General features: G+C 49.0%; 1 protein-coding gene across 1 annotated transcript in view; it reads left to right on the top strand.

The window, feature by feature from the left end:
- The first annotated feature begins 3,274 nt into the window (after positions 1-3,274).
- The window catches only part of LOC103710320 (transcription factor EGL1-like), a 56,523-nt gene continuing 41,766 nt past the window's right edge, over positions 3,275-18,031 (top strand). The window contains exon 1 of the mRNA XM_039126822.3: positions 3,275-4,471. Coding sequence (XP_038982750.3) covers positions 4,344-4,471 — 128 coding nt within the window. The 5' untranslated portion in view covers positions 3,275-4,343. The remainder of the gene's footprint in view (positions 4,472-18,031) is intronic.

The raw sequence follows: 18,031 nt of genomic DNA, 5'->3' as shown, positions 1-18,031 counted from the left end.
TCGGCAAAGTACCAATTCGTACTAACGGTATCAAGCACGAATACAATATTTTAAAACAACCGCATCTTTGTTATCTCAGCTAATATAAATTGATAATTCAAAATATTGGCTAAAATGAGATATTTATATTTAGTACTCGAAATGGATTGGTTTGATCCATTTCTGAACTAAAACTAATTTAAAAACAACCTGATCGTATGAAAATGGAGATACTTGGATTGAACTTGGATTTAAAAATATGACCTATTTTGTATATAAGCAGAATTTGGATCACTAAGTATTCCGAAATAAACTGGAACCAACCCAGACTAATCCAAAACTAATAAAATATATTTTCTAATCTTTCTTGAATCTAGTAATTTTATTCACTTGTTGTAATAATTTTTATATAGTTAATTATCATTTTATATTGTTGACTAAGATTTATATATGGCTGCCAATCAAATCATATGTTTCTTATAATCTCTTTGTATTATTCTTAAACCGATTTGACTGAAAATATCTCATGGATTGATAATATAAATCCTTAAACTGAATCAATCCAACGCAAATGTAAATGTATATTAGGCCTTGGTTCAATTTCTTAACCCAAGTCAAATATATATTGCATTTGGATTGAGTAAGTAACAATTTATTTATCCTTCCTGGCATATCAAGAGTATTTACATTCTTAATTCATGAGAATTGAGAAGGCATATAAAAAATTCTCCTGGCATATATCTGGGGTATTTTTAGTATCATATGGCTAGTGGTCTTGGATTTCCATGCCATACCAAACAGGTTACTCATAGATACTTGAAAATCTTTAAACATTGAACCATGATATAGCAAGTGTGGTGATCTTAGATCACTAGGGATCAAATATCTATAAGATGAGGATCACCGGTGATCTTAGATTACTGTCTTGATCCTGTTTGGGCCACCAAATGCTTCCATATCTTGTGAATAGCCAAAACATTAGAATGACTTAAAGCATACAACAAAATTTGAAGCTTGTATGATAAGGAAGATGATTTCTCTAACAATATTAAGGGTGAGATTTGTTGTGGTTCAAATCTGGCCCGAGGGTGACCACGCCGGAGGAGTTGGAGAAGCTGCTGGATTGCGGAAGAAGACGGAGAGAGTCACCTCCTGCGACCGACGGTGTACCTGCACAAAACCTCACTGGTGTCTCCGGTGAGGGCCCTCCGACGCTCAAGCTAGAGTGGAGCTTTTTAGGTCCAGCTAAGAGTCCTTTAGGCGTTACCTGTTGGGGTCCTTTATAGTCCCGATAGGAGTGCTTAGGTGGCGGACGTATGGCCCATTCCCATCATGAGTGGGAGTGGCGCGCAGCCTGAGCCTGACTGTAGCGCGCGGTGGAGTCCGTTCTTGGGAACGGTAAGGCGTTGACAGCCGTGGTAGGATATAGCGTATTTCCATCATGAGAGGGATTGGCGCGCAACTAGAGCTTGATAGTGGCTCTCGGCGGAGTCCGTTCTTGGAAACGGGAAGGCGTTAGCAGGGTATACCCGGAGTAGTACGTCGTGGTGGCGTCGCAATGTACGACCATGCAGGAAGGCATGGGCACACACATGAGTGCGGCCGTCGGTAAGGCCGGACTCGTTGAGGGGCTGTATCGTGTTTTTGGCTAGGTCGGCTTGACGGGTGCCGAGGTGTGCCCGGCGAAGTGCCCCGAGCTTGGAGGTCGGGGCGTATAATCGGAGAAGGTGTCCCGAACTTGGCCGGGGCGCGTTGGCGAATAACGAAGGCGCCCCGAGCTTGACCGGGGCGGGTTGGCGAATGAGGAAGGCGCCCCGAGCTTGGCTGGGGCAGGTCGACGAATATCTGAGGTCGAAGGAATTTTCGGCGAAGTCCGAGATCAGGCTGATTCTGGGCCGGACCGAGGATACGTCCGATCGGTATTGGTGTCTGTTGGACCGAAATTGGGTGGCTCTTTTGTTGAGGGCTGGATGATTCATTGCCCCCCATCAAGATTCAACATTAATGAAGTGTAGAAAAATGAAACTGATGGCAAGGAGTTAGGTTGACACAAAAGTCCTAGTTAATTCACAAGTAAATTTTTTTGATAACTTTATTTGCAATCAAGGATGGGAAGCTTCAAGGATATTTGTCAACAGTAACCCCCCATATTGCAACCAAAATTGCCAATCAAAGAAAATAAGGAGATTTGTACCGAAAAAAAAAAAGAAAAGGAAAACAAGGAGATGGTTAGTATGATACATTTCTACTAAAGGAGGTATATGCAAGATATCCAAGTATTTTTTCTGGTGGGAAAACCCACTTTCCCATGCTTTTAACATTCTCTCTTGTTTCTTGATTAGGTTGCGAGAAAGAGATTTTTGTTTAAAAAAGTGGGGAGAGAACAGTTTTTCTTTTGTTTAAAATGTTTTCGCTTCAGGCACTATTTAACTTTTTTTTAATTATTTTTTATTTTTTATGGCCAAAAGCGAAAGAATACGGCGCCTTCGATATTGAATTTTCTCTGCTGTCTAAATTGAAAACGTGCGCCAAGAAATACCTCAATCTTATGGCTCTTCTGCGATCTGCTTTAAAAATTATTAGACTACCAGATGAAATTTGGGGACCACTGGACTGGGACAACCGACAAGTTTTGTATCTTGGCCGCTCTCCCATTACTGTCCCTTGGCCTTTTCCGCATTGCCAGGGAGGAAGGAAAAGAAAAAGGTAGTGGAAAAGCTTTCCTCTTGTAGTCATGCTTTAGGTCCCAAGGCCATCAAGCTATCAATGCCTGCTTCTGTAGCTTGCTTCAGCTCAACCATGGCGTTTGCAAAGGTTGATAATGTGAGGATCCGTGCGAGCGTGTGTTTAGTCCCACATCGGTTATTCGCTGGATAGATCTTGGGTATTTATACAGGATCAAGGAACCCAAACAATACCTTCCGGCTAGCCATTTTGGATGAGATCCTAGGTTGTTACAAATGGTATCAGAGCGGACCCGGCCCATAACTTATGTGGACTAGGGGACACTGCAGCACGGATCCATTGGGGTTGACTACGGACCGATCGTGGTGTTTGTGATTAGATTTGAATGGATTTGAACCCTTAGCCTGACGAGGACGTCAGGACTTGAACGGAGGGAGTATGTGAGGACCCGTGCGGGCGTGTATTTAGTCCCATATCGGTTATTCGTTGGGTAGATCTTGGGTACTTATACAGGATCAAGGAACCCAAACAATACCTTCCGGCTAGCCATTTTGGGTGAGATCCTGGGTTGTTACAGATAAATAAGAGACTCATTCCAAAATGGGAAAGAGGCCAGTGTGTGTGTGTGTGAGAGAGAGAGAGAGAGAGAGAGAGAGAGAGAGAGAGAGGGTACTAAGGCTTAGCTTTGTCTTGTACCAGACAACATCTTAGAATAGTATGACCTGAATTTCTTGTCTATGCGCCCCAACACTACTGAATTGTTCATTTCTTCTTCCCATGCCCTTCCTCTGTAATGAAAGCCGTGGTGTGAGCCTTGGTTTCTCTTTTTGTTCACACACACACACACACACACAGAGAGAGAGAGAGAGAGAGAGAGAGAGAGAGAGGTCTTCCAGTTTTACAAGCAAAAGTACCAAGCCAGTCCAACATTGGGTCTTGAACTGCTATTCAGAACCAACAAATTTATCATTCTCCTGCTAGTTTAGTGTTCCAAGCTCCTTCCCAAGTTCCGGAACCTGTTTTCTATAATTTCTTTTTCTTGAATCCTTGTGGTAGACTATTTTATGTTGTCACTCTACTTTGTTTGTGTCCAAGTTTTTTATTCAAATCTTTGAGCCAGACTATTTTACGAGGAAGAGAAGGGTGTCTTCTTAATATTCCTAGAAGAAAAAGTGGCTAGCAAATTCTCCACTTTCGTGGGACAGAGACTCCCCGTTTTGTCTGAAAAAGAAGCACCCAGCATTCTCTACGCTCTAGATTTTCTCAGCAATGGGATCTGTCCATTAAGCTACCAGCTTCTGCCCTCTCCATTGGACTTCGTAGTCCGACACTTGTTTATACTTCCTCACTCCAAAAGGTTTCTTAGATTGTAGATGAACAAGAAATAAACCCCAAAAGCACATATCCGAGACCGCCTTCTTATGTTATTGGGTGGAAGACGAGCAATAGGACACAAAACTCTTGCTTTCCTCCCCTTCTTCTGCTAGAGAAAACAGAATCGACATGTCATCTTTGGAGGGCTTAGCTTCCTCTCTCCTACCAGAATAGTAATAAATGTGATGAAAATTCTTAGGGCCTCTTATTTGGAAATATCAGAATGCTTCTACTGGTGCAATAAGGTGAGAGTGGGTGGGATTTCTTGTGAGTTCTGAGTAGTGATCTAGGTTATATGTCGAGCAATGGCGACGGGCGCCCAAATCCCGGAAGAGATGCCTGAGAAGCACCGGAGGAAGCAGCTTGCAACTACTGTTAGGAACATACGGTGGAGCTATGCAATCTTTTGGTCTATCTCAACAAGACAACAAGGGTATGGAAGGCCTTCAAAATTCAATTTTTCATTCTTCTCTTTGTTTCTTTCTTTCTTTTTGTGGGTAAGTATTCTGTTTTTCTAGTTTTCAAACTTATCCCTTTCTTTTACTGTCTGGTTGTGTTTTCAGTCTGTGTTTGCTCTCCTAGAAAACAAACACTAAGTTGAAATTAGCCACATCTCTGGCATTTATGCTGCAGTTTATCGATTGAAAATGGTATCAGTAGTTTTCATTTGTCTATTTATTTATTTATTTATTTATTGTGGTATGTAAAAAGTTGGTTTTAAGGAGATATTGCTGACAAAAAAATATCTTTGTTGAACAATGAGCCAATTTCATTTACTGTGCATATGAGGGTCCGCACGTGCGGACATGTGTTTAGTCCCACATCGACTATACACTAGATAGATCTTACATACTTATATCAAGTCAAGAAATCTAAGTAATATTTTTTGGCCAGCTCTTTTAGGGAGGTCCTAGGTTGTTCAAAGGAAAAAAGAAAGAGGAAGTCTCCTGATGTGAGTCTTCTTCTTCGTCCAACATCCGGCTGGAGTCGAACTCCCACTTTATGCCACATCTGGTTCTTGTGCAAGCCTTCACCGCTGCTCGCTGGAGACAATGAAAGCACCGCCACCTATGGATTCTCCCTCTCCTCTACACATCTATGTATAAGACCATGGTTGCCGCTTTATTTTGGTGAAAAACCACAGGATTTCCATCATGATTGTTGACCCCTATTTCCATCCATTTTTTCTCTTTTCTCTTTCTTCCGGTCATCTCCACGGCCAGCCACTGATACGCGGGTTGGGACCCGAAAACAACCGAGCCAAGAACCCCCTATTCGGCCTTATTTTTGGGTTGATTTTAGCCGGTCGGTGGCCGCTGCTGCTGCTCTCTGCTGCCCATCACCGCTGCCTGTTGCCACTGTGTCGGACCACTACCACCACTTCCTTTCTCCTCTTCCTCTTCCTCTTCCTCTTCCCATGTTTTATCAAAGAAGGGAAAAGTAGAAAAAAAATAGGAGAGAGAAGAAAGAGAAAACTCTCCCTTTCTTTCTCTCTCTTCTTCTCTTTCTCTATCATGCCCCAAATTCGGGACATAACATGACCATACGATCGAAGGATACCACCCACGATAATACGAGCCAATAATTATATTTATCTTCCAAATCCATCATAATCGAAATATAATTAAAGAGTCTAAGTTCATCATCCATTAAATAACAAAGCTAACACTGGTTCCAAACGTGGAAATCCAAATATAAGTACCAAAATCCATAATCCTCAAAATTTAGAAAATTACTAACTACAAATTTATAGTCAATTAAACTATTAAATTTTTTCTATAAAATTGCTAAGCTTGCAAACGTGAACTCCAAGCCTGAATCATCTTTCATTCTTAGTGATCCTATTCGTTTGGAAAGTGAAAAAAAAGAAATATGATCTACATAGCTCAGTAAGTAAAATTTATACTATGTTACCAAATCAAGCATAGGTTTTTTCATGATAATGCATTATTTTAAAAAATAATAGATATTGCAAAAATAAAGTATTTTATAGTGTAATATTTTATTGTGAACAATTCATCCATATTTCATAAACATAGTTCCAAGTTCATATTACAAATAAATTCATAAATCATTCTTCTACCATTTAGCACATTATAGTTCAAAATATTGCTCACAGATATTCGTGCTAAGATCATTTTATACTTGTGACAAGGCCTATATTTGTAATCGACAGAGTATCATGTTTCGTATGTCAACTTTATATATATTGGTGGGGCCTGTGTTCGTACAAATACTAGCTCTGGATATCGATCTTTCTCAATTCTAGGGATCATACATATATATTTAAAAGCCTTTGAAATATTTATATCTTTTTCTTAAAATATACACATAAGTAAATGGAAAAGATTATACAGCACTCTAAAATATGTGATTCGTAAACATACAATTTTCATAGAAAATATTTATGAAACTACTTTCCATAATAAAGCATGATTTTCATAACACATATGCTGATTCATTATTTTTTAAAAAAATATGATATCTTTACTAACAAAATTATAAGCATAAAAAATAATAATTTAAAAAATAACAAGGAGTGTAAGATCTACTTACCTCTTTCGTCTTAGATCCTTAAATTTCACTAGATAAATTTGGCAAACCTATTTAAAATATTCAAAAAAAATTAATTTCTATTCAATAACTTTAATATTATTAAAATAACAAGAAAAGGGGATGTTTGACTAGGCATGCGGTGGTTCCAGGTGGATCAGATTTAAGCAATCCGATTAATGAACCATGGGGCACGAACTCAGTCAGGGCCAAAATCGATAGACACGGATCATCATTAGTGAGTTTCTACTCTGCAAGGCCAGGGTGGTCGGTCCGCTAGGCTATCCGAGCACCACGGTATTTCAGGGCCTGGGAGTCACTTAGATCCATAATATAGGTTGATGGGATCCTTGCACCGGTGGTCAATAAGCCTACTAGAGTGAGAAAGAGAGAGAAGAGAGAAAGAAGAAAAGTAGAGAGAGAAATAGAAGAGAGAAACTAGAGAAAGAAACTTAAGAGAAAAATGATGAAAGAGAGGCTAGGATCATCGGAGGTCATGCTAGGGGATGTGACCGGTGGCCGGAGGTGGTGGACAACCGGCAGCGGAGGCCGACTGATGCGAAATCCAAAGAAAAGGCATGAAAAATAGGGGAACCAAAGCCTTTTCTTTGATTTTGATTATTGGCCACCCATTGGAGGCCATGGTTTTGCTAGAGGATAAGGTAGGGAGGTCATGGGACTCAACTAGAGGTTCAGTACCAAGAAGCGACGACATTAATGGCCGACAAAAGGGAGAAGAAGGCAAAATGGGGTAGAACAAAGGCCTCCCTTTTTCAGACGATTTTTGGCCAATTTCTCGACAACGACAATGGATTCAAGTCATGAGATGAAGAAAAAGAATAGGGGAAGAAGGCCGGGTGTTACTTTGGCTCCGGCAATCTCGGAAGCTCCAATTTTTGGTAGGAACAAGAACGGGCAATCATGAACTCCAACAAAAAAAAAAAGTGGAAGAAAGACAGAGGGGGAGGATTGCTCAAGATCGAGAGCTTTGGAGGGAGAAGGCTTTCTTTTTATAGATGAGCCCTAAGGTTGCCGGAGGGCTTCCTTTCTTTAGAGGAGCCCTAGGGTCCTGGCGACCCTAGGACTCCGATTTTCGGCACAACTCATCAGAGGGGAGGAAGACTCCATTTGAGTAGCGTAGCCAGCCCCTTTTAGGCCAACCTTGGGCCGATCAAGTTGACCGGGCCCAGGCCCTCAGATTCTTCACCCCTAAAAAGAGTTTTATCCTTGAAACTTATTGTAACTTAATGCTTAAACAAATAAGGATACTTAGTCTTCGTCTAACATTCCACCACGCTTCCGCCGTGCTACTTCCATCTAGAACGGTTTGTATTAACCCTTGTTTCCTCATCTGAGTGATGCAATTCTTAAATAAAACATATGTAAGAATAACTTTTTTAAGAGAAATGGCAGCAGTTAGTGGTTTACACAATTCTTTAGATATGTAGTTTGAAGAGGTAGGAAACTTGGGAGATGCAAAGAAATAAGAAGAATCACAATTAAATAGCACCTGAGCATCTATCAAGTTGTCTAGAATGGTACCTATCACTACTTAATCACTTGCACTAGCATCCTGCCGGATCAAAGCAAACACCTATGCATTCCAAATAAAAATACCAAAACCCATAATTCTCAAAATTCAAGAAATCACTAAGTACAAATTTATGTTAATTAAAATACTAATTTTTTTTATTACATAATCGCCATGCTTACTAGTGCAAACTCTAAACTTGGACCATCCTTCATTCCTATAGACTCTATTCATCTGAAAAGAGAAAATAAAAAGAGATATGAGCTATACAACCCAGCAAGTAAAACTTACACTATCTTATCGAATCAAGCATACATTTTTTTTATAATAATACATCATTTAAAGAAAATAACATATATTATAAACATAAATCATTTTTGTTGGCCCAGAGTGGCAAACCCAAGAGGGGAGAGGGGTGAATTGGGTTTTATAAAATTTTGCAAAAATAAAATCAAATCTCCTTACATTTTTAAATCTAATGAAATAAACTAGATGCACTAAGTATAGTAAGTAATAATCACAAATATGCAACTAAGTATGAAAAAATAAATAGTAAAGGAAAGAAAAATAATATGTGACGATTTATAGTGGTTCGGTCTTCTTGTGAGCCTACATCCACTCTTCGGAACTTCTTTCCGAGATTTAATCCACTATGCTTATCCAAAGCTTTACAAACTGCTTGACTTCCGGGTGTAAGCAACATTTACACTTGGTGATATCCGAGCTAACCCTTGGTTGATCTACTCTCTCAAATATTTTTTTGTTTATCTAGAGTACAATCCTTCCAAGCAATTCTTTCTATCACTCAAGCTAATAAGAGTTGAACAACTTTCTTATAATATTTAATCAAAATAACAAGAATGAAAGCACCACACTCAATTTCTCAACAAGGAAGGCTTTCTACTTGTAAGCACAATACTCTCTTGATTTCTCTTCAATCCTTTATAGAACTCTCTCCCTTGCTGCAATATGAGGTATGAACCTTCTTTTATAAGCTTGAGAAGCCATTTTCCCATTTGAGACAATTTGAAGCATTTGAAACCCTTTTTCAACACATTTAATGTAGGTAGATTCGGGTCAGATTTGGTTTTTTACTTTGTAGCACCTTTTTAACAAATAAAAATGCTGAATTTGACTTAGTGGCTGGAGACAAAGTTGTAGGTGTAGCCCTTTACATTATCTTTCTAACTTGATAATAATCATCTTAAAAGGATATTTAATTAAAAAGTTACAGCTAAAAGAGTAAACATATGTCAACCTGAATTACAGCTACAGATAGATAGATTGCAAACCTTATTACTCATAGCTAACGTTCAAATTTAAAAATATATTAAATATAAAAGTTTAGATAAATAAGTCTTCTTTCTATATAATTAAGAATTATATTAATTTTATATTTCAATAAAATGTTATGCTAAAAATACTGACACACGTTCAGAATTCCAACATTTACCTTCAAAAAAAATCTCAATTCCTAATTTTCATTTGTTTGCTATAATCATAATGTTACGGGGGAAATAAGCCGCCATGCCCCACGTGACCGGCACGCGCGCCCAGGAAGACTACGGCTGCCCTTTGATCCAGCAATCCGACCCCGAGTCGGACATCCTCGGCTCCGCAGCCCGACCCCGAGTCGGCTGCCCTTTGATCCAGCAATCCGACCCCGAGTCGGACATCCTCGGCTCCGCAGCCCGACCCCGAGTCGGCTGCCCTTTGATCCAGCAATCCGACCCCGAGTCGGACATCCTCGGCTCCGCAGCCCGACCCCGAGTCGGCTGCCCCTTGATCCAGCGCTCCGACCCCGAGTCGGAGATCTCCTGATAACGACAGGCTATTCCCCAGAGGCACGCCGCGGCCTCCTGCTCCACTACTCCCTGCAACGGCTGTATCCGATGCTGCTCCACGATCTCCTGCATCAGCCGTACAAAGCGGAGCCCCACTATGCCCTGACGTGGCCGTACCCGGTGCTGCTCCACGACGCCCTGTAACGGCCATGTCAGTGGCCACACCATCGTGCCCCACGATAACGAACCCCCCTGAGAGACCCCCCGGTCAGGTATATATGCGGCTGGGGGAAGAAAGGGGGGGAGGTGAGCAATATCTCCCAGAGCACTCTCTTACTTGCGATTATCACCTCTCCTCCTCCTCCAATCTCCTCTGACTTGACCGTCGGAGGGCCATCACCACCCTGATGGTGGTGCAAGGCTTGTTTGCAGGTTTCTTGGCGGAAGGTGGAGCGCAACCAACACCAACCAAGACAACTCAGACGGAACCCCGTTCACACCGCAGTGCCAATCGTTCTCGGTTTGGACCACCACCAACAGTTGGCGCTAGAAGGAGGGGCCCGAATCTTAGAACGATCGTAATGGCACGGCGAGGTGGTCGTGGAGCTTCCAATGCTTCCGGTCGCGGAGCCTCTCGCGCCTCCGGCCGAGAGGCTGCTGCGTCCCCAACGCACTCTCAGCAGCACTCCACCGCCCCTTCTCCCATTCAGACGGTCGAAGCTACCCAGTTCGACCAGCTAGCCCAGCAGGTTCGCACCCTCGCGGAGGCAGTGCAGAATCTGCAGGGCGTGATCTCTCGGGTGCCGCAACGGGCTCAGGAGCCGCTGCCCCCCGAGCACTCGCCTCTTCGTCACAACCCGCGCTCCTTCCTCTCCCATGGAGAGGAGCGCCGGCGCGAGGAGGATTCTCGAGTGCGGTCCATTCTGCCAGGACCTTCTCATCGGAGCTGTGCGGGGTACGAGAGGCGGACCCGGGCACGTTCTCAGACACCCCAGTCCTCGAGGGGCCCGCACTCCAGTCGGTCCCCCTCGCGCCGCTCCTTGTCCCCCACCCACCGGTCGCGCTCCCTGGACCGGCGGGTGGACGATCTCCACAGACAACTCCAGGTCCTGAAGGGCCACTCCAAAGATCCCTTCGCTGACTTGGAGATCTCCTCCCAGCCGGCGCTTGCCTCGAGGATCCTGCGGACCCCGAACCCGCCGGGGTTCAAAATGCCGGCGATCGAACCCTACGACGGGGCGGCGGACCCGCGGGACCACGTGGAGAGTTTCAGGACTCTTATGCTCCTCCATGGAGCATCGGATCCGCTCCTCTGCAAGGCCTTCCCGGCGACCCTCCGTGGCCCGGCAAGGGCATGGTTCGCCGGCCTGGAGGCTAACTCCATCCAGTCCTTCGACCAGTTCACCCACTTCTTCATCAGCCATTTCGCCGTCAGTAGCAGGCGGCGACTGGTCTCCGACTCCCTCTTTGATGTCCGGCAAAACGAGGGAGAAAGCCTGCGGGATTATCTCACCCGCTTCAACAAGGCTACACTGGAGGTCCGGAACCTGAGCCAGGAAGTGGCTCTCTCAGCCCTGAAGCGTGGCTTCCGGAAGGGCAGACTCACCTTCTCCCTGGACAAACGCCTGCCGCGGAGCTTCCCGGAGCTGTTATCTCGGGCAAACCAGTATGCAGACGCCGAGGAGGCAGCCTCCCACCGGAACAAGGAGGCCGCCGAGGCCCCTCTAAAGCCCGGAAAGAAAAGGCGAAAAGAGGCACCCCAGAGGAGGAGCCCGACGCCTCAACGCCGGCGCAGAAGCCCGTCACCAGCAAGGAACCACGGCGCCATACGCCCTCGTTCTCCGTACCGACGCTTCAACCGGTACACCCCACTCCTGGCCCCCCGGGCCCAGATCCTCATGGAGGTCAAGGGGCGGGAGGACCTCCCGGTCCCGAGGCAGATGAAGAAGATCCCTGGGAGGAGGCCTTCTCGGGCGTACTGTGAGTACCACCGAGACCACGGCCACGATACCGAAGACTGCTTCCAGCTTCGGGACGAGATCGAGGCTCTCATTCGCCGAGGGCGTCTCGGTCGATATGTAAACGACCGACGTCCCCCGGCAGACCCGCGTCCGGTCGACCCGGCCCCTCAGGAGCCTCGGGAGCAGAATCGACCCGTTGCGGGAGTGATCCACACCATCACTGGGGGCTGCTCTCGGCCCGTGAGGAACGCAGGGGGCTCGGCGGAAGCATCAGGAGTGGCCGTCGCGAAGAGGCAGCGGGTCGGAAATGTAATCACTTTTTGTGATGAAGATGTAAAGGGGGTTCAGACTCCCCACGATGACGCCATGGTGATCTCTCTCACTATGGCGAACTATGATGTAAGGCGTGTTCTTGTGGATAGTGGAAGCTCAGCTGATATTTTGTATTACGAGGCCTTCCAAAAAATGAGCTTGTCCCGACAATTGTTGCACAAAACATCCACCCCCCTCATAGGATTCACTGGAGACGCTATCTCGGCCGAAGGTGTCATTGAGCTGCCTGTGACTGCGGGCGTTGCACCCGCAGAAGCCACGGTGCGACTCGGGTTCTTGGTCGTCCGTGTCCCCTCGGCCTACAACGCTATCCTCGGACGACCCGGACTGAACGCCCTTCGCGCGGTGGTTTCTACCTACCATTTGCTCATGCGGTTCCCCACGGCGGCCGGGATTGGAGAGGTCCGAGGTGACCAACCAACCGCACGGCAGTGTTTCCTAGCAACTCTCAAAGGGAAGAAGCCCATAGAGGCCCTAAGCGTCGAGTCCCTTGACGCCAGAGACGAAGTGGCCTTGCGGCACGGGGAGCCGGCCGAGGGCGTAATCGAAGTTCCCCTCGAAGAAGGCCGCCCGGACCGCACGGTCCGGGTCGGTGCCAACCTCGACTTGGAAGCTCGGCTCCGATTAGTGGAATTCCTCCGAGCCAATGCTGATGTGTTTGCCTGGTCGGCGGCCGATGTACCTGGGATCGACCCGGAGGTCATTTCTCACGCCCTCAACGTCGACCCGACCCACCGACCAGTAAAGCAAAAGAAGAGACACTGTGCCCCGGATCGGATCCGGGTGGTCGACCAGGAGGTAGACAAACTCTTGGAGGCAGGTTTCATAAGGGAAGTGAGCTACCCCGAGTGGCTGGCAAACGTCGTACTTGTCCGGAAGGCGAGCGGGAAGTGGAGGATGTGCGTCGACTACACCGACCTGAACAAGGCGTGCCCCAAGGATAGCTTTCCGCTTCCGCGAATAGACCAACTGGTCGACGCGACTTCCGGATATCAGCTGCTGTCTTTCATGGACGCCTTCTCCGGCTACAACCAAATAATGATGGCTCCACAGGACGAGGAGAAAACGGCCTTCATAACAGACAGGGGGCTGTACTGTTACAAGGTAATGCCCTTCGGTCTGAAGAACGCTGGCGCTACTTACCAGCGCCTCGTCAATAAAATCTTCAAGGAGCAGATCGGCCGGAACATGGAGGTGTACGTGGACGATATGCTGGTAAAGAGCCGCCATGCGGATCAGCACATTGCGGATCTGGAGGAGACCTTCGCCACCTTGCGGAAGTTTCGTATGAAGCTAAACCCAGCGAAGTGCGCCTTTGGTGCTTCGGCCGGGAGGTTCCTCGGCTTCATTGTCAACCAGCGGGGGATCGAGGCCAACCCGGACAAAATCAAGGCCATCCAAGATATGTCCCCTCCGACCAAAGTGAAGGAGGTTCAGGAGCTCGCTGGGAGGGTCGCCGCGCTCGGACGATTTGTGGCAAAATCGGCCGAACGCTGCCAACCGTTCTTCAAGGTGTTGAAGCGCCCGAAAGACTTCCTCTGGACGGCTGAATGTCAAGTGGCGTTCGACCAGCTCAAGGAGTACATGGCGTCTCCTCCCCTGCTGTCCAAGCCGCAAGAGGGGGAGATGCTCTACCTTTACCTGGCGGTCTCCCCAACCGCAGTCAGCGCAGTACTGGTTCGGGAAGAGGCAAAACTTCAGAAGCCCGTGTACTACACCAGCCGAGTCCTCCGGGATGCCGAGACGCGGTACACGAAGGCTGAAAAGATCGCCTTCGCGCTGCTGACTGCGACCAGGAGGCTTCGCCCCTATTTCCAGGCTCATTCTGTCACCCTTTTGACCGATCAACCACTGCGGCAGATCCTCAGCAATCCTGAGAATGCGGGACGGCTGGTGAAGTGGGCAGTAGAACTTGGTGAGTTCGACATCCGCTACCAGCCCCGGCCCGCCATCAAGGCCCAGGTGCTCGCGGACTTTCTCGCTGAGTGCACTGTGCAGGAGGCGGAACCTAGGCCGCCGGAAACACCCAGCCTCGATCTCCCGATCTGGACGCTCCACATTGACGGGTCGTCGAACCCTGAAGGTGGAGGGGCTGGGCTGGTCCTTACCAATCCCGATAGAGTGATAGCCGAGTATGCCTTGAGGTTCGGATTTCCAGTGACCAACAATGAGGCGGAGTACGAGGCCCTAGTCACGGGACTCAAACTCGCCAAGGAGCTCGGCATCCGGCGTCTGAAGGTCTTCACCGACTCCCAGCTGGTGGTCGGGCAGGTTCGAGGGGAGTTCGAGGCACGGAGCCCGACCATGCAGAGCTACGTCCGGAAGGTGCAAGCACTCATTCCCGACCTCGGCAGTATTGACATTCAGCAGGTCCCAAGGAGCGAAAATGCTAGGGCCGACAGGTTGTCCCGCTTGGTGGGCGCTGAGGCACACAACTTGTCAAGGGCGATATACCTGGAGACCCTAGATGCCCCGAGCATCGGCGAAGCTGAAGCGGTAATGGCAATTGATCCGGAACCATCTTGGATGGACCCGCTTGTAGCTTACCTCGCCGAAGGGATCCTCCCCGAAGATGAAGATCAAGCTCGGCGACTTGTTATGAAGTCCGCCCACTACGTACTCTACGAAGGGAGGCTGTACCGGACCTCGTTCACCGCCCCCCTCTTAAGGTGCCTCCGCCCTTCGGAAGCGGCTTACGCCCTCGGCGAAGTCCACGAAGGCATCTGCGGATCGCACCTGGGGGCTAGGTCCCTGGCACATAAGATCATGAGGCAAGGCTACTATTGGCCGACCTTATTGGAAGACTCAAAGGATCACGTACGGAAATGCGACGCCTGCCAGCGCCACGCCAACATCCAGAGAGTCCCCTCTGTTCCCTTGGCGCCAATCACCGCCCCCTGGCCCTTTGCACAGTGGGGAATGGATATCCTCGGACCATTCCCCATCGCTTCGGCCCAGCGGAAATTTTTGATTGTCGCCATCGACTACTTCACCAAGTGGGTGGAGGCAGAGCCACTGGCCACCATCACGGAGGCGCAAGTCCGGAAGTTCGTAAAGAAGAACATCATTGTCCGATTTGGGGTACCTCGGGTCCTCATCTCGGATAACGGTCGACAGTTTGATAACAAGCATTTCCGAGACTTCTGCGAGGAGTTCGGGATCGAACATCGGTTCACGTCCGTGTCGCATCCCCAAACCAACGGCGAGGCCGAGGTCACAAATCGGACAATCCTCCAAGGTATCAAAGCGCGGATCGGACGGACGGGGCAAGCTTGGGTCGAGGAACTCGAGAATGTCCTTTGGGCGTATCGGACCACGCATCGGACTCCTACCGGGGAGACGCCTTTCAGCCTAACCTATGGCACGGAAGCCGTTGTCCCCGTAGAGCTCGGACTTCCCTCACCTCGGGTAGCCGCACACCGACCCGAGGCCAACTCGGAGCAACTCCGAGGGAACCTGGATCTCTTGGAAGAAGCAAGGAAAATGGCGCAGGTTCGGATGGCAATGTATCAGCGGAGGGTGGCCCGATATTACAACTCCAAAGTCCGACCGAAGCTTTTCAGAATTGGAGATCTGGTGCTGAGGCGAGCTAAGGCATCTCAACCTACGGAAGGTGGGAAGCTAGCGCCGAATTGGGAAGGCCCGTATAAAGTTCGTTGGGTAAACCGACCTGGCTCCTACCAGTTGGAAGCCCTAGATGGCCGAGAAATTCCAAGGGGCTGGAATTCCGCTAACCTGCGGATGTATTACCAGTAGAACAACAAGGCCAGAAAGACAATTTGAAAAGGTGCAACACTTTTCATTTCAATAATTTCTGGTTACAATGGCGTGCTCGTGTGATTACAAGGAATTCCCAGAGGAGAATTAGGGAGTAAAGAAAGCAAAGAAGAGGTGGAGAATCCGTAGAGCTGAGGACCGAGGATCCCAAACCCTCAACCCAAAGCAGCTGCAATCCCACCGGAAGTGGGTGCTTCTAACCGGAGGCGCCATCCAGCACCTCACCAAAAAGACGAGGAGCCGCCGCAGAAGAAGCTCCCGCTGCCCCCAGGGGAACGCCGCCTCCAAAGGATATTCCCATCCTCCCCAGTGGTAGGAAAGAGAAGGAATACGAGGGGGAAGAGCATATGGAGGCGCGGTCCCGGACTGAGCGTCTGGTGCAGAGCTCGATCGGGAGGCTGAACTTCAAGGAGGGGAGATGTGATCCCGGATGAAACGCCTAGAGCGGAGTTCCGCCGGGAAGACCCTCCTTGTTGATCCCAGATGAAACGGCTAGTTGGCTGAAGTCGCAAGGGGAGCGTCTCCCCTTTCCTTCAACAGGAGTCTCTCAGTCATATGCCAAGGAGGAGGTCCGCGATCCATGGCAACCTGAACAGCTCCGGCTTGGCAAACTCCATCGTACCTGCACCTGTATTTATAGCCAAACTGCGGCCCCCTGGTCGTTCCGATGCGGGTGGCTCCAATAAATGCAGGCGCATTGAAACCGGAGCCGTTCCGGCTCCCGAGGCGTATCTCCCCGCGATTTCCTAAGCGTCATTCTCCTTAAACCGCATTCTTTGCGCAGGACAATCCGGGTGTCGTGTACCCCTAGGTCCACATATCTCCGCTCGCGCCCAGGCCGTATCCTCCTCGATGAACCCGCGTATCGCGGCCGCTCAACTAACACTCCTCGCAAGCAGCAGCTGGCGATCCGATTTCCCAGGTAACGCATTAATTAGCGTTTAATGCCCTTCTCGTGTTCCCCCAGGCAACGCTTAGAGAAAAGGAGAAACATGATCGCGGCTGGCCATGGAGAAACCCCGTCGGGCAGCGAGCGACAAGAGCACGACCAGCGAGCGGAATTTCCCGAGGTTCGGCCCTCGGATGCCTGGCTAGCCCGATGATCATCCCGGGAGCAGACTAGCCGGAAGCCCCGACCGGTCGCCTCGGCTTGCGCCAGCCTTGGCCGACCAACGAGTGGAATGTCCCGAGGCTCGGCCCTCGGATGCCTGGCTAGCCCGATGATCATCCCGGGAGCAGACTAGCCGGAAGCCCCGACCGGTCGCCTCGGCTTGCGCCAGCCTTGGCCGACCAACGAGTGGAATGTCCCGAGGCTCGGCCCTCGGATGCCTGGCTAGCCCGATGATCATCCCGGGAGCAGACTAGCCGGAAGCCCCGACCGGTCGCCTCGGCTTGCGCCAGCCTTGGCCGACCAACGAGCGGAATGTCCCGAGGCTTGACAACCCTCGGATGCCAGGCTAACCCGACGATCATCCCGGGAGCAGACTAGCCTGAAGCCCCGACCGGTCGCCTCGGCTTGCGCCAGCCTTGGCCGACCAACGAGCGGAATGTCCCGAGGCTTGACAACCCTCGGATGCCAGGCTAACCCGACGATCATCCCGGGAGCAGACTAGTCTGAAGCCCCGACCGGTCGCCTCGGCTTGCGCCAGCCTTGGCCGACCAACGAGCGGAATTTCCTGAGGCTTGACGGCCCTCGGATGCCAGGCTAACCCGACGGTCATCCCGGGAGCAGACTAGCCTGAAGCCCCGACCGGTCGCCTCGGCTTGCGCCAGCCTTGGCCGACCAACGAGTGGAATGTCCCGAGGCTCGGCCCTCGGATGCCTGGCTAGCCCGATGATCATCCCGGGAGCAGACTAGCCGGAAGCCCCGACCGGTCGCCTCGGCTTGCGCCAGCCTTGGCCGACCAACGAGTGGAATGTCCCGAGGCTCGGCCCTCGGATGCCTGGCTAGCCCGATGATCATCCCGGGAGCAGACTAGCCGGAAGCCCCGACCGGTCGCCTCGGCTTGCGCCAGCCTTGGCCGACCAACGAGCGGAATGTCCCGAGGCTTGAC

The sequence above is a fragment of the Phoenix dactylifera genome, chromosome 6 (genome assembly GCF_051530095.1).
Source record: "Phoenix dactylifera cultivar Ajwa chromosome 6, Ajwa_hap1_PhDact_Kaust_v1.1, whole genome shotgun sequence".
Classification (NCBI taxonomy): Eukaryota; Viridiplantae; Streptophyta; class Magnoliopsida; order Arecales; family Arecaceae; genus Phoenix; species Phoenix dactylifera.
The sequence above is the reverse complement of the archived record's forward strand: the minus strand, read 5'-3'. Positions and strand labels throughout refer to the sequence as shown.